Below are 16,267 nucleotides of genomic sequence, written 5' to 3'. Positions count from 1 at the left end.
TGATCATGAAGATATTCAGTGACCCTATGTAAGATGTGTCCCCGGGAGAGGCATTCAACCAAACCATGCTCAATATAAAAAAGTAATACAGCAAGTCTGTTGGTATAAAAATATATATAGATTTATTTTTGCATCAAAAGCCAAACCATCTTAACAGAGGTTTCTTGTCCTAAGGAATGATCCGAGGCATCATTGACCTATAAAAGATAAAACAGAATGGAAAATTTACACCCCGCTCACCAAGTCATGCATCACAAGCACAGTAGTTTTGACACATCAGGACAACTTGTGTCACACTAGGTCTTCTGGATCATCATGTACATCAGTTAGATTAATTTAAGGATTATACTTTCCTCATATTTTACTGTATGAAACTTTAGTTATGTCTCACATTTGCCATTACAGCATGTACAAATTACAATGCCAATAAATTGGTGAGCTCAGGTTTGATTACTCCAGTTCACTTTAACATTATGAACATTTTGTACCTCATCTGTTAGCGTATATCACCGATGCCAAAATTGCAGCAATCTTAAAATTTTACAATAAAAGCAGCACTTTTTTTTTTTTTTTACACTGACAGAAACTGACTTTGATATCAGATCAAATGGGCCAGTCACAAGCCTTCCTGTTGGCTTTTGAAATTTGGACTGATCTATGTACCATCACTGAGACACATGGCGACATACCTGCATAATTCTGTTTCCTGTTAATCACAAACCTAACCAGAATTAAGAAGCGTTCTCAGGTCATGGTCCAGAGCCAGTTTGAAGAAAATTTTGTGTGCAGAAACTGTTGGAACAAGGCAACTATAAACATTTAACTGTAATACCTGAATAAACTTGAGGTCGGATAAATTTTGTATAACTTTTTATTCAAAGTGAACAGACATGTGCGTAGCAAAGTGTGCATTTAATCAAAGTGGCAAGTTTCCATCATTGTTCCCTATTTTGAAGCAAGTCTGCAGACAGATGTTCCTTCTTAACTGATATGACCAATAAAGTCATTCAACTTTATTTCTGCTTGTCCTTGAAGAAAAAGTAGATATTTAGTATATACACCTTCATTAAAGTGTGTTGACATAATTTATTGTACTTTGAAAACTTATGTTGAGTGTATCTGCATCATCTGAGGACAATAATTATAATACTTACATAATGTTCAATGTATCTTCAAATAACCCATTACTCTTTGGGAATGCTGGTTATACTTGTAGTTTTTGTTGAAGCAAATTGATTCTTTTCTCATTTGACTTGGAGTAATACCTCTCCAGGTCAGATAAAGTATAATAACATCCTAAAAGGGAATCCACTAATGTCCACAACCTGCAATGAGAGGTCACGTCAAGTAATATTCACAGTAATAAAATCAGTGGGGAGCATTCACTTCACTGGTGAAACACCCCAAATCACAACCTCAGGTCAATAACCCTGTGCGATGCATTCATATTCATTTTGACCACACACTGGAATCCGTTGTGAAATTGACTTCACCTGAGGGGGAGAAGACACAGCCTCTCTCGGTCCCCCCCGCCAGCATGGAGACACACACCCCATCGTTTTCAGGGGTGATGTCCTCGTACCCAGGTTACCATAGCAACCTGGAGGAGATGGGAGAGAGACAAAGTGAGAAACTGCACACAGAATAGTTTTCTGGAGGAGACACCAATTTACTGGCTCCATTTAATGGTGGAACTAAATTTGGGTCTCCTACCGTCCAATTTAAGTTCATAAAAGACCAAATGAAGTAACCCCCCTTAATTTAAGATTAGCTACATATAAAAAAAAGGCGCATTGAGCTATGATGAGTAGTCGTTTTAAATAAATGGCGCCCTTGTGCACCATGTCAAAGATATTCCATACATGGTTGACCAACACAGAGTGAAGACAGGTTGATTTACATACCTAGTTTGCTGGATGTGGATATCCTAAAGAGATATTTCAGACTCCTATCACAATCGACCCCAGGTAATCAACAGGGTCTTGAAGTATCCTACAAACAAACTGCTAGGCTATTTTGGCTGGGATAGCCTACTGGAATAAGGAGTAAGAACACCTAAATGTAGGAATAATCAAAGATAAAATATCAGAGCCCTCATGTCCACATAAAGATATGTATTAAAATATGTTAAAAATGAGAAGAAATATAAAAAAAAGGATATTAGCAAAGGTCAAACCCTACAAAGCCAACATGCATTGGCTGTGGGTAGACTACAACCATTCATTTCACCCACCTGAGTTTAAGGGAATAAACTGCGGGAAAGAACTAAAGATCAAGAAGGAGAAGATAAAACCTGTGGATAAACTTGAGGAAGCCTGGTTAAATAATAAGTAAAATAACTAAGCTAAGTGGTATAACGTTTTATTTAAAATGAACATACATAAGCATACCAAAGTGTTTTAACAGTAGATTGGATCTCCAGACATGAAAGTATACAATATACATTAGATATTGCTACAGGTAAATGGAAAAATGAACAATACTTAGGTTGAAACTAGTACTATGCGTGAGGAGTTTGAATACAATATAAGGGGAAGGAAACAAGGAAACTGGATCCTGCAGTGTCACGTTCCCGCCTTCGCTGAATGACCCAAAGTAAATCATACAAATCGGTGTTTTATCAGTAAAACAGATCTATGAAATCCAAAATCCACATAACATGCTTTCTCATCCTCATACATTGAAATCACACTAGGTTTACTTCAGGAAACAAAGTATAATCTAAATTGCTTTTAAAAATGTCAGCAAAAAACAATCCTACATTGAAAAAGCTTTCAAAAAACAACGAGTGAACGCAAATAAAAAAATTAATAACCTAATCGACAACCACACTGGCGTCTGTGTGGGTCCATAAAAGGGATCATTGTGTGTTTTATTCTTGTTTATGTGTCCTAGTAGAACGGCAAACAGCTGCTCGTTATTATCAGGCTTTCTGGGAAGTGACCTTCCTACCTGTTTGGGGTCTTCGTTATGATTAGAGGGGGTCTCTGTGTCCATATCTCTGCCATGGTTGGGTTTCACGGCAGACGCCCCGTAACTGAATTTGAGTTTAGGCTGGAGGTCGGTTGAGGCGGGGGATGGGTGGTCGGGTTTCCATTGTGCAGTCTCGTTTAGTAGCCGCCGCTGCCATAGCCTCCTCCTCCTCCTCTCGGGTAGCCACCGCCGCCGCCACCGCCTCCTCTGGTGTAGGGAGCCGCGCTCCTTTGGCCGCCGAAGGGCCCGCCTTTCATCGGGCCGTAGCCGGAGGTGTGCTGACCATAGCCGCTTCCAAACTCGTTGTAGCCGTTTCCACCACCATACCCACTTCCCTGGTCGCCATAGCCGCCGCCGCCATATCCGCCGTAGCCTCCTCCGTAGCCGCCACCGCCGCCGCCATTGTAGCCTCCGCCATTTCCGTAGTTGTAGTTTCCGTACTCCCTGTTGCCGTAGCCATTTTGACCACCCCGCATGCCTCTTCCCCGTCCACCCCCCATCCCCATGCCGCCTCTGCCGGACGCCTGCATCTCCTGCTTGGTCAGGGCTTTCTTAACCTCGACTTTGTGTCCGTTGATGGAGTGAAACTTCACCACAACCGCCTTGTCGGCCGCATCGTGCTCGTTGAAGTACACGAAGCCGAAGCCTCTCTTCTTCCCGGTCTCCTTGTCGGAGATGACTTCGGCCTTCTCGATCTCACCGTACTGGCTGAAATGGTCCATGAGGTGCTCCTCCTCGATGTCGTCTTTCAAGCCACCGACGAAGATCTTCTTCACCTTGGCGAGGGCCTCGGGTTTGTTGGCGTCCTCCCTCGCCACGGCGCGCTTCACCTCGACCGTGTTGCCGTCGACGGTGTGCGGCCTAGCCCCCATGGCGCAGTCGGCCTCCTCCGGCGTGGAGTAGGTCACAAAGCCGAAGCAGCGCGACCTCTGCAGCGTCTTGTTCACCACCACCACGCAGTCGGTCAGGGTGCCGTACTGCTCGAAGTGCTTGCGCAGGCCATCGCTGTCGGTGTCCACGTTGAGTCCGCCGACGAAGAGTTTACAAAGCTGGTCGCTCATTTTCAGACAAAGGAACCGAGACGCTGGCTGAAGTCACGCAGTCGTTGGGTAATCTCAAAATGGTGGAGGAGGGGAAAGAACGCAGCAGCATTTATACCGGAGCGCGGCTCGAGAAAAACGGCGCCTCCTCTTCCGGTCCGCTGCGAGCTCTTTAGCGCGTAAACAACTCTATATACGTAAAGAGAGAGAGAGAGATAGAGAGAGAGTTGTTTACCGATATATATACATATTTAAAAAAAACTCTAAAACAATTAAGAAATGAAAACTCAAACTATGATGGTTTCCACGAGATCATCCCAATTAATAAAACGTAGACTCGCGTGTTAATAAAGCTTAAAAGCGAGTTTCCACGTTTTTTTATATTATTGTTTTGGGTTTAAAACATTTTAGTGAGAACCATGAGTTGCTGGTTTGGATTCAACAGGTCACTGGGCTCGCAGCGCTTATTCAACGTGTCTGTTTGAAATTACATCTTTCATTCATACAATAGAATCTTACACTAAAGGATGAATACAGTTGTGAGATGAAAACCAAATTAAGTGATTAATAAAGTAAAGATTCTAATTTTACACGTAGTATGTCACTGTAATTTGAGTATCTTTGGGTTTTGGACAAATGGGTCCCCTAAAACAATCACTTTAAAGATTGTTAATAGGGTTGTGGAAACCTGTAATATTTTTTTCACCAGATAATCAGTTTACAAAACAAAAACTGACAGATTAATCAGATTTGTAAATGCTTAGTTCACCAAAATCTAAATCCCTCCTGGTGGCAGTGAGCTCCGTGAATTTCTGGCTTTGGAAAAATCCCAGGATTTATGTATTTGTATTGCAAAATCTTATAATTCTTCCTACTTGCAGTTTACTCATAAATCATGAACTATATATTAAGTTTATATATACATACATGTATGCTTTAGTTTTTCACTGCTACACCCTCCCCCCCCAAAAAAAAAACATGACTCCAGGCTTCCTTCGCCCATAGAGATTCAGGTAGTTTCAGGTGAAAGACACAACACATTGCATTTCCATGTGAACAGACATGAACAGTTTACCTCGTCACACATTCCACAGCTTATGTTAATGCTGAGTTTGGAGCCCACACAGCGGACATTGCAAATAAAGAAACACCGAATTCAAAGTTCACTGAAATCTTTATGAGGCATATTGCTATGAAACAATCCCTTTATCTATTCTAACAACACAAACACACAGGACAGTCTGTGTCTTTACAGATACAGTTCCAAACCATTAATGGGACACAAATGAGGCATCTTTTGGTTTGTCCATAAACAACAAATGGAAGAAATGACTTACCACAAGACTGATCATGTTCAACATAAAACTGCAATTTTGGATTGTTTTGAATGGGTGTTGTTACATTTCTACCATGTAAGTTAGTTGTGCGTTAGCTGACCCTGAAGTCAACTTTCATGTCCCACTACTCCACAATCCAGGTTTGAGTACGTCATGTGCTGTTCCCATTTCCAGTCCATCGTCTAGAAAAAGTCGTAAAGGTCAGGTTATGTTTTTACAATACCAAAAGCAAAAGTTTTTACTTCTCGAACTGCAAGAAAAGCAAGATGGTTCAACCAACATAAAGAAAAGATTGTGCATGACAGAAATTAACTACTGATGAAAATGTACTTTTATGCCAAGTAGTGTTGGTACCACAAGCAGCTTTAACACAAGCAGAAGAGCAAACAATCTGCACAGTCCTTTTATATCTTGTTTGAAAAATAGTAATGGAATAAGAAATATATGAAATTAAAATTAAAAACAAGTTTAATTATGAAATTAAAACGATTTCAGTAAGGTTGAATTTGTGGGACACTTTTATGTTCATATCACTGAATGGTTTCCAGTCTTTTAGCTGAAGAAAATAAAGTCGAGTCGAGCTGAAAATGAAAAAAACACAAGAAAAAAGGAAGACAATTTTGTTTATCCAAACAAAGTTGGTTATCTTGTTTGAATATTGTGTAATTTTCATTTTGGTAGTAAATACACTATAATTAACACTACCAAGTTTGTGAAACTAACAGCTTCCTCAGCATCGAGGAGTTACACCGGACAACCAGTTAACTGGAGGATACTGCAGGTCATGTCAGGTCAACAGCCAAGAAAAGACTTGTTCAGCTCACACAACATCTTTGCAGGAGGTTAATCTTCGTCGTCGTTACTTGTCCCCAAAAAACACCCCAGAATTTACACGAGGACGACCAATTTCTATCTAATATTTACATTTGAAAAGGAGCAGCCCAATCAGACTCCAGTTTCACAGCCAAGGAGGGTGAAATGCAAAAATGTTAGTAGGCAGTTTTAAGGAGGCAATTAATATATGCCCTCAACAATCCATCAAACAGCACATGGCTAAAAGACAACAGCATGCATCACATAATAAGATGCTACTATGAGACCAGGCAGCCATGTTTGTCTTTAAAAGAAAAGCCCAACTCTCATGTGTTAGTCTGCTTAATGTTGTGAGTCAACACAGTCCTGCCACGTTATTTAAGTAACAAAGGAACACGACTAGTAAAAGGAAAAAAGGCAAAGTAACCTCAACAAGATTTTATTTGTTGTAGTAAAATCGAACATCTATCTAGTCGTTTTTACAACCCCTCAGTCCTTTCCCTCTCGTCTTTAATCTTGAGAGTGAAGGCTTGTAAGATAATGACGATGTTAATAGTCCATGTGCTTGAATGAATCAGATCGAACGACTTGTAGCCACTGCTAAAACAGTCTGAAAGGAGTCGAGCCCAGTTTCTGTGTGATAGAGTTTGGGGGAGTGGGTGAAAAGGAATCAATCATGTAATTTTGGGTGGGGAGGGGTTTGTAGGGTATTTTGCGTGTGTCTGTGTGGGGGGAGGGCGGTAGGGCACTAGATCACAGCTCCACGGGTGGCAGGTCACAGGTGATGAATGACCGTTTTCCATCATGTCGACGTTCAGACCGGGCTCATCTGAGTGATCACATGATGTAGACCTTCTCAGCCTGAGAGAAGTTGAAGACTTCTTTGGTTCTGGGACACACCACTTTGTCATCTTGGCGGATGGACAGAAGGGACTGGAAGAGATAATACAGAGACGATGATGAATTAAGGAGAGAACAGTCTTATTATCCTAATTGTAAGTGTTCATCTTGTGGGGTACTCACATTGTAGCCGTACACGTATCCATTAGGAAGCATCATCGGAGGGTTGTTTTCATTCATGACCTCTCCAGAGATCTTGCAAACTAGTCTGGAGTTGGCACAATGGGCCATGGGCAGCGGCTGGGCCAACTTGTTTAGAGATTTACTGCACACAGGGCAGTCTGGGTTCTTTGAGGTACCGTCCTCCTTATAGCACTGACTGGAATAGGCAATGAGGTTAGGGACCAAAACTTGATGATGTTATCGCAGATCTCACAGCAAGAGAAAGAGCAAAAAAAGTTATAAAGTGCAATGGACCCTATTAGGCGAACGTTAAGAACTCTGCCCTCATTTTAAATCCCATGTCTGTTTTCCTCTTCATTCATTATAAAAGAAATTCATATTTTGCAATTTAAATAGGTTTAATTGAGGAGTTATAACATCAGGGTAAATATGTTAGGGCCATTTCCCCACTGGCCAAAAAACCCACTGACATGTGGCTTTTGTCTGCAGTGGGAATCGATTCAATCGGCAAATGACTCTGCAGGGGAGACAGGTTTTCATCAGACCTGGCTTCGATCAGCAGAGATGGAAAGGAGACACCAACATGCTGCACTGGTGAAGAAAAACAGAAAGGCAACCTCCCTTACTGGTATTGGGAACGGAGCCAATTGCCTCTTTAAGCAGATTTACCAGTGTGTAAAAAAGCTGCATATCCTCGCTTGTTTTATTGTAAAAGAGGAACAACTTTCAGACAGTAAATCTTCTTCATATGAAAGTCTGCTCCATGTGTGTTAAACCTATTGGACCCATTCATGACATACAGTAGCTTTCATCTTGCCAGCATCGATTCCAGTCTGCAGTGTAGCTTAATAACACTTCAGTGATTTTACTGAATTACAGTGAACAGTTACATTTCACCTCTGTCTGTCCATGTCCCTCTCTCTGTCTTGATTCACAATTTCTCTCCATCCCTCAACATTTAAACATCACTATCATTTGCTCAATTTCCTTCTTTTGGTAACAACACTATATTCACCGAAGCCAGGTAGCGGCAAACACTTGAGATAGAGAGTCAGCTGATATTGTTGACCCAAACTGATAAGACCCCTGCATCACTGTGTGGCCTGAATGACCTCATATTGGAAACAGAGTATGGTAGGATACGGTGTCTTGATGGCAGACAGCCCAGCCTGTAGGGTTATAGTGAACACAGAGTTGTTTCCAAGCTGGTGCAGTCTGTAGTTGTCATATCGGAACTGCTGGATCAGCATCTTCCAGCGGGCTGGATCCAAAAGATCCTGAAGCAACAGAAAAAAACAAGAGAAAGACATTTTTAAACCAACAGTAACCCAGTAATTACTATTTGTGAAATGCCGACCAGAGTGTTACATAAGCAACGGAAAACCCTACAAATTAAACTGAAAAAGAGGACAGACACACACAACCACTACAGAGTTTCCAATTTAAACATTTTACAGAGAAAAATAATAATAAAAATGAATAAATTTGAGATGAATAATTGTTGTCATGATGCCATGGTAAAACCCCATTACTCAGAAGACTTTTGTTGCCCACAAAAGATTAAAAATAAAAACAGTTAAAAACAGATGCAAGTCTGAAGTAGTGGAGAAGAGGGAAGTGATTTTGTTTTTTTCAAGAACGCACAATGCCATCTAGTGGCTTCTCTGTTGCTATAGCACTTCCTCTGCTTGATCTCTACAAAGTGGTGTATTATCAATCATCAAATATTGATGCCATTAAATTAACATCTGTTAATCCACAGTTTGCAAAGTCATGTTGCTCATTGTGTAGTAACCGCTGCTTTAAATGACATAGTAGAGTGTGGGAAGACCATTTCAGTTGTTTCTGTGCCAGTTCTGATAATGATAAGAATCCCACAAGTACACCACAAAGTTCCTTGGTTAAATGTGTGTCCAATAAAATCTTACACATGTACATATATATGTAGATTACAATGGTTAGACCATCGGCGTTACCTTGTATGGAGAGATGTGTGTATCTGATGGGAAGGCCAGCATCCCCATCACCTGCCGAACCTCATCCAACTGTCCACCCTCTGCTTGGCTGAAGTGTTTCCTGGCATGTCTGACACAAACACAAAGACACACATTAACACGATCAATGGGGCAAAGATTGCAAATGCTCATTTTACATAAAATAGGTAGTTGGTGTATTTGGGGTGAAACTGTTACTGTGTTTGTAATGATACAGTGTGTGTTTGTATGTGTGTGTGTGTGTTGTGTTTCTGTGTCTGGTACCTGACTGCATCCATGCGTTTGTTTTGTCTGATGAGCTCGATGAACTCCTGGATTCTCAGACTAAACTCAAGACAACTCTGCCAAAAGAATAGAAACAAAACGATATTAAAAGCACTGAAATGCTGCAGAGCCCTCAGACTTTATCTTTTCTCCTTTCTGAACTCAGGACGTACTGCAGCATGGATGTAACTGATCCCTTTTATGTAACTGCTGTGGTGCTGGAAGATTCCATAGCTGCCTTTCAATGCTTTATCGACCAAATGTTTTTTTAAAAAGAGGAAAAAATGTCCTGCTGCAGTGGAACTTGAAAAAGAGCACAGCAGTTGGTTGGCGTTAGCTTCCTAATCCTCTTGTGACATAATAATTCAGTTGAAAATTTCCCGAAAGCTCGCAGCAGGGAGTAAAAAGCATCAGAATAGTCTTGAAACCTTGTAGGTTTTCTGGGCATCTCCCTACAACAATGTTGACTCTGCTAGTAACAGTTAACTGAGATGATTATCATGCATTCCTGCAGGTCTGATCTCACTTAGTAGGGATGTCAGAAATACCTGAATTTTGGTAGCTGAAATCAAAACCATTAAAAACCCACAATTCTCATAGACACCCCCACTACTTCGTACTTCTGGTTTAATGGGATAATCCCAGGATTAACACCTCAGAGACTAAGGGATTCTAATCCATTATAATGTTGCAGTTGAGTTCAAATTTTCCAGTATTGCTTTAACTTGCTGCCACAGACAGAAGAGCAAAACACCCGAAATAAAATAAATCTCATTAAAGTCTTTCCGTGCAGTGACTTTGTTCCAATGATCACTAAGAGCCGAAAATAATCATCACACAAAAATAATGACATTTGCATATTCTATCAATTTCTGCTCGCTTGTTATGCTTGACCTTTTTTTGTTTGCTTTCTAAGCATTTGTCAGAAATCAACTGAAACCATTTGCATTCCAGAGGCTAAACTTGAACTGTTGTAAATGAACTACCTTCATTTTACGGAGGCGGGACTTGTTGTCGTGGCACCAGGCTAAACAGGTGGCGGTCTCCTGCCTCTCCAGAGACTCCTCCACCTCCTTAGCTGTGAGGAACATTTCAATGTTCACCAGATCCTAAAAATATAGACAACGTGTAAAAGAGGGAAACAAAAAACAAAAGTACAATTGTGATCAGATAATTAAATTCAAAAAGCACACACATGCAATAATATGTGTATAAACTAAAACGGATAGTCAGGGTCAGTTAGTATTGAGTTGACAATCACCTCTATACCGCTCTGTCTGGCCAGTTTAACAGCTGTGTTGTAGTAGCCGCAGCGCAGCAGATGCTCCACCATCATGCGATCCATGCGTTTCTTCTTCCAGAGGTTGACTGAGGCCGGCTGGTCGCTGCTGTGCTCCTTCAAGTGCTCGATGCGACGCTTACACAGCTTGGCACTCTCGTCTTCTGCCTGGATGGACTCTGCAGCCTATGTGACACACACGCTCATTCTTACTGTACTTATCACATGTAGTGAGTTCAGTGCATGTCTGAAAGCAGCTTTAGACTATTTGTCTCTTCACCAACTAGATGTTGGTATGTGACAAACATCTGCTGAACATTTAAAAAAAAACAAAACAGCCATGATAGCTTAAGGGCAGTTATCATGATTTCTAATATGTCTTGCATTTTAGTGTAAAAAGCTTTGAGAAAAGTTGATTAAATGAATCCCAATTAATGTAGCGATGGGATAACTGAAGTTTTAAAATTTCCAAATCTAACGATAGCAGCAAGACCTTAATCTAGAAGGAGTAAATTGACCAGAAATTGTGTTATGTTTGTATCTATAAGAGCACATTTAGTGGCTTGCCTGTTTGTATACATCTGTATCCCTCACCTTCCTTTTGAGGGCGCTGAGTTTCTCCACCACCCCATCCAGCAGTGACACCACAGAGTCAACCACTGGGAAGCTGCTCAGGGTTTTCTCCAGCTCCGCCACCACCATTGTCACGTGACTGGTCTCCCGGTCGATGTTCTTCTGAGCTGCTCTGAAGCGTTTGTTCAGAGTCTCGTATGGGACCTGTGAAGACAACGCCGTTGGATAGGATCAGGGTATGACGCATTCGGGTTTGGCAGCGGCACAGAGCTAACGTGCAGATCAGTGCGTGTTAACAAAGCGTTGTCTTAACACACTCAAATAAAAATGTAATCTGTCAAATTCAGGTTCAGATTTTGAAATGTAGGAATTTATTTAGATAGATATCCTACTACACCCTGCTAGTCACATATACAAATGATTGTCACTGTTCTGAAAGGAGTGGATTTTAAAGGCTAATTCAAGTTCAGAAATACTGTAAAACTGCTCATTATATAATATGACTGTTATTGAGGTATTATCTCATATGGCAGTCTAAAGTTACTATGTCCTTGTTATTGTAAAACCACCTGAAATTAGGAAATCGTGAAGTTTAGTTACCTTACAAAGAGCCCTTTATATCTAAAGAGGGGCCTTTTGTGTTTTTTGTTACCTAAACGCCACCGTAGACTCACCTATAAGCTTGAAAAGAGAGGGTGAGGCACCGGGTATTCAGTTGGTTGTAATCTGCAACCTCATTGTTTTCATTTTTAGCTGCTGGACCAGTAAAAATACACAAAGGGCCAGTAAAACTCGGATCTACTGGCTGTTAGGCAGCAGGGAAAAGCAATGTTATTTTGGACAATGGAGTTTGGCTCTAGTGAAGTATATAATCTGGTCAAATTTGATATTTTTTAAAAATTCTTTCACTAAGAATTCCGCTGGCTATATTTTCAAACCAGACTCCAGAGTCTCTAAATAATAATTACCCAAGAATAAGAATACATAAGTGCATCTTCTATTAACAAGCAGTAAGCACAATAAAAACCCAATTAGCTTTATCAAAGAGAACTTTTAAACTATGAGATCTGTGTGATGTTAATGAAACCAAACGACAGTGTTTTTCTTGCTCTCTGTGAACCAGCTTCACATAAAACAATGAGGAGAGCTTTCATCCATTGGGAATATTTTCTCTCTTTTAAGTTGGAGCCAAGTTCATTTCACAGATCACTAAGACTGGAGAGAAACATCAGAGAAGTGGAGCATCACAGGATGTTGTTGCTTTGCTGGAATTTGGGGAATTCAGCTCTAATTTTGCTGAATTAAAACCCAGAATAGGATGCCATGATTCAGATATTTAATTGTACCATGGAACAGTTTCATACGCACTAGTAAATATTCATTGCTGCTCTGCTGGCAGAAAACAGCAGGCTTATTCTGCTCAGGAATGTGCACAGCCGCTGTATGAGACAGGAAGGATGGATGAGACATTGCCTTTACATCGGTCTCTCCAGAATTTCTTATTCCAGTCTGTGTTTGAACAGCAAACATTGATTTTAGTGACACACTTGGCCAAAGATCAGCAGATTAATTCAGGGTCACAAAATGAAGGAGCCAGGCGAGATACTGATCATTACAGCGAGGTGTAGATCAAGCCACATTACCTCATTGCCTCTGTGATTTCTGGAAAATGCAAACATGTAGGGTTGGGCAGTAAAGTCACACAACCATCAAGAGATATATATCAACTGGCTCAGGGTATCTGCCAATACAGAGGACTCTTTGTCAATAGCTGTGGGGATCGGGATCATTTTTATGTTAAGTAGTGTGAGACCAGGGATTTCTGCGGCACCAGCAGTGAGTAAATGAATGTGACTGAATCGAATTTATGACATTTACAAAGAGAGACATTTCATCATTGTATCATTCATTTCATGGGCAATGACCTGTTCGGCACTTTGAATAGTTTCAATAAAGTCACACCAAATTGTGCACACTTATGGAAATCAGTTCTCATCTTTTTCACCGAGATCCTTGTATTGCTCCCTGGGAAATTGGGGAAAGCCTAGAAAAACAAACAAACAAATACTACATCTGTCCCTTGATCCCAATCGGCACCAGGATTTCATGGGTTCTTCCCTGACCCTTACCACATCCTTCATGAGACTCTGTCCAGTAGTTTTTGTGTGAGGCAGACATGGCCTTTATTTTAAACCAACAAATCTGATGAAAGATTTTTTTCCTTTAACACTGAAGAGAAAATAATACATTTTGAATATGATCGGTTTCTAGAGCTAGCAAGATTCACTCTTCTCCAGTCAACCTTGATTAGATTGACAGTTAACAATGTAACTCAGTCATGTTTCAGACAGTAACTGTGGGGCCAGACTGACACAGTGTGACTGGTTGTCTTTCATGATTTGATGTGAGTTGACTCAGTGCAAGAGACACTGACAAGCCCCACTCCTCACAGCACATATTAATCATTAATGATTATCGCAACACTTCTCTGGTAAAGTCTGGATGATAATGATGACAATTTGGACTAACCTTGAGAATACAGACACAATATCGTAATGTTACACTATCAATAGACTGTAGAAGGCCTGTTTGTGCAGCTTTCAACTACCAACAAACCACTGGCTTAGATGGTGTGTTAAATGACAACACATGAACATTAGGGTTACTAGTATAACCTCACAATGAGGACAGGAAAACAAAAACACCCAAGGACGTAATATGCAACACATGCTGCAGCTTCATGTGTGTGTGAGGCAACATTACCATCCTGCTCAACACGTGTACACCACTGCTCCCCTCCCAGTGCCACACATCCCGTTTGGTGCCTTTTATAACCATCACTCCTGTCTTAAAATGGTGCCCATCATCCTCACTGCAGCATCCAGGCACCGGCAACACCAAACACGCCACGGGTTTTTAAATTTTGTTTTTAATAATGAATCATGGCAGCACCACACTAACAGTTCCCCCAACATTAAAGCTGCCAATACACCGGTACTCACGCCGTGTTCGTGTGTCCCCTGGAGGCGGCGGGCAAACCCGGACTCGCTCCTCGCTCGTCGGCTAAAGGCAGTGTCGCAGCACCGTTGTGTGGAATGGAGGAACAGCGCGTGTGTGCGGCGGCGGCAGCAGCCCGTGATTTCTCTCGCTGGCCATTTTGAAAGAAGCGCACACAGGCGGCAGCGATCTGATGACACTGCGCTTCCTCACGGGGGCTGCTGCTGCTCGTGGCTTCACGGGCTGTCACCCCCCCGTAGACCCACCTCACAGCCAGATACTCACTCTCCAGGTGAAATAGGAGATTCACCTTAATATATATATATGTATGATTAAAAAAAGAAAGATGGGAGGGTGTTAGCCACAGCCAGGCAGCCGACACAGCAGCTAGCTAGCGGGGGGGACATGCCGCCTGCACGGGGCTTCTTCCCTGACGCCGTGTCTGCTTGTTGAAGGACAGACGGACCACGTTGCTGGATGATCTGTCACCGTGGTCCACTGGTCATATTAGCATCTATGTGCATGGAACAGCCCAGCTAGCCCCCGGGTACCTAGCTTAACTTAGCTCCAGCATCAAAGCTAATTCGGGTCTAACGTGCACACATCCCCCCTCCTCCCCCTCCTCGGCATTACCCTGTTATCTGACATGACACCCGTGCTGCTGTAGAAACCATCTTGTCAAAAAACAACTAGGTTTAAACTTGTGCTAACATCTCTGAGGCCTTCGACACACTCACCGCCACGGATATAAAACCCCCATTAAAGCCGCACACACGCGAGCTAATTAGCCTCTTATATGTTTGTATCTATCAAACTCTGTGTTATTTATTTACTGCTTTTCAAACACAGGTATTAAATGGACGCTGCTACCTGGCTAAGCTAGTCCAGCCAGCGTTAGCCTCCCAGTCAAGTTCGCTTGCCCCTCGGTATCTAATGAACCAGAAATCCCCCTTAAACCAGCAACACCGACCGAACTGTGTGTTTCAGCAGCGCGGGGCTCGTCGGGCTGTGGGTATTTAACCGTTCCGGGGTGCATTTACCTTCAGGGTGGGGTATTCTTGGACTTTGAGAGCCATGGACAGTTGGGATGCTGTCTCCTGCACCGCCATCTTGGTTTTGTGGTTCTCTTGTGGTTGTTTGTGTTTTTTTTTTTTTTTTCTCTCCATCAACTCAGAATGGCCTCGGCGCTCACTACCGCCACCTGGTGGGACGGTGTCAGCACTGCCAGTGTGGAGGTGGGATTCAGATGGTTTTGATTCAAGATGAGAAACAATATAAAATCTAATCTAACAATTATTTTCATTTCTTGATTAATTCAACGATCGTTTTCTTGATTAATTGATGAATCATTCATCGGTAGAAGATTTTAAAAATCATTAAAATGTTCAAGAGTTTTCAAATGTCTTGTTTTGTCTTTTCAAACTGAGATATTCAAGTCTAAGGAAAAATAACAAAACAAAATAACAAAACTTATCAGGTATTTTGTATCCACGCTTCTCTCACAACATATACGACATTTAGCAGATTTACTTATTTCAGTTCATAAACAATGTGGCCCAGTGTGAAAGCGATCCACATTTCTATAATTAAATCAAAGATTAACTGATTCTACTGTTTGAGCATCCACTTCAAGAATATGTGAGTTTGAGTCTCATCAGTCACTGTTTACATTCACATTGAGATGAGATCAACAGGATTGGAGTCCTGTTACTCTAATACAGCCCCTCTGTTGACCTTACTCTGAATTTGACTGAAAATAAATAATTATTATATATCAGGTTCCAATACCAGGAAAAAATAGATGAGAGCTGCATGTAACCACATCAAATATAACCAGAAACCAATCAACTGATGTCAACAATGAAAACTCCAACTCCAGATTGAATTTTTTTTTTTGGGGACTGTTAGTCCAACAAAATTAACAACTGTGGAAAACACATTCAGTTCTGAGAATTGTGATCACAAATTCTTAGA

At 41.4% G+C, this 16,267-nt stretch overlaps 2 protein-coding genes across 7 annotated transcripts in view; both read right to left on the bottom strand.

Moving 5' to 3' along the window:
* Positions 1-97: 97 nt before the first annotated feature.
* Positions 98-4,118, bottom strand: LOC118112093 (heterogeneous nuclear ribonucleoprotein A0). 3 transcript variants are annotated; one of them, XM_047340508.1, is made up of 3 exons: positions 2,953-4,118; positions 1,494-1,600; positions 98-1,325 (listed from the first exon to the last, which is right to left on the bottom strand). In XM_047340508.1, exon 1 carries the CDS (start codon positions 4,032-4,034, stop codon positions 3,111-3,113), a length of 924 nt encoding a protein of 307 aa, XP_047196464.1. In that variant the 5' UTR covers positions 4,035-4,118; the 3' UTR covers positions 98-1,325; positions 1,494-1,600; positions 2,953-3,110. The 3 variants fall into 3 exon arrangements, with proteins under 3 accessions (XP_047196464.1, XP_047196465.1, XP_047196463.1); XM_047340509.1 differs by having other exon boundaries at positions 98-197; XM_047340507.1 differs by having other exon boundaries at positions 98-1,600.
* A 1,050-nt stretch (positions 4,119-5,168) lies between these two features.
* Positions 5,169-16,267, bottom strand: part of maea (macrophage erythroblast attacher, E3 ubiquitin ligase) — a 35,060-nt gene continuing 23,961 nt past the window's right edge. Inside the window, exons 1-9 of one of the 4 annotated variants that reach the window (XM_035161100.1) lie at positions 15,334-15,442; positions 11,291-11,500; positions 10,706-10,909; positions 10,431-10,553; positions 9,445-9,521; positions 9,163-9,271; positions 8,330-8,463; positions 7,187-7,382; positions 5,169-7,096 (exon numbers count right to left, since the gene is read on the bottom strand). In XM_035161100.1, the coding sequence (XP_035016991.1) occupies positions 7,001-7,096; positions 7,187-7,382; positions 8,330-8,463; positions 9,163-9,271; positions 9,445-9,521; positions 10,431-10,553; positions 10,706-10,909; positions 11,291-11,500; positions 15,334-15,402 (1,218 nt within the window). In that variant the 5' untranslated portion in view covers positions 15,403-15,442 and the 3' untranslated portion in view covers positions 5,169-7,000. Of the gene's footprint in view, positions 7,097-7,186; positions 7,383-8,329; positions 8,464-9,162; positions 9,272-9,444; positions 9,522-10,430; positions 10,554-10,705; positions 10,910-11,290; positions 11,501-14,298; positions 14,773-15,333; positions 15,443-16,267 lie in introns of those variants that run through there. The other 3 variants (XM_035161101.1, XM_035161103.2, XM_035161102.2) reach the window with 3 other exon arrangements.

This window comes from Hippoglossus stenolepis, chromosome 7 (genome assembly GCF_022539355.2).
Source record: "Hippoglossus stenolepis isolate QCI-W04-F060 chromosome 7, HSTE1.2, whole genome shotgun sequence".
Taxonomy (NCBI): Eukaryota; Metazoa; Chordata; class Actinopteri; order Pleuronectiformes; family Pleuronectidae; genus Hippoglossus; species Hippoglossus stenolepis.
The sequence above is the reverse complement of the archived record's forward strand: the minus strand, read 5'-3'. Positions and strand labels throughout refer to the sequence as shown.

Excerpts from the sequence above, each read along its gene's own strand:
- LOC118112093 (XM_047340507.1), bottom strand. The coding sequence starts at position 4,034 with ATGAGCGACCAGCTTTGTAAACTCTTCGTCGGCGGACTCAACGTGGAC.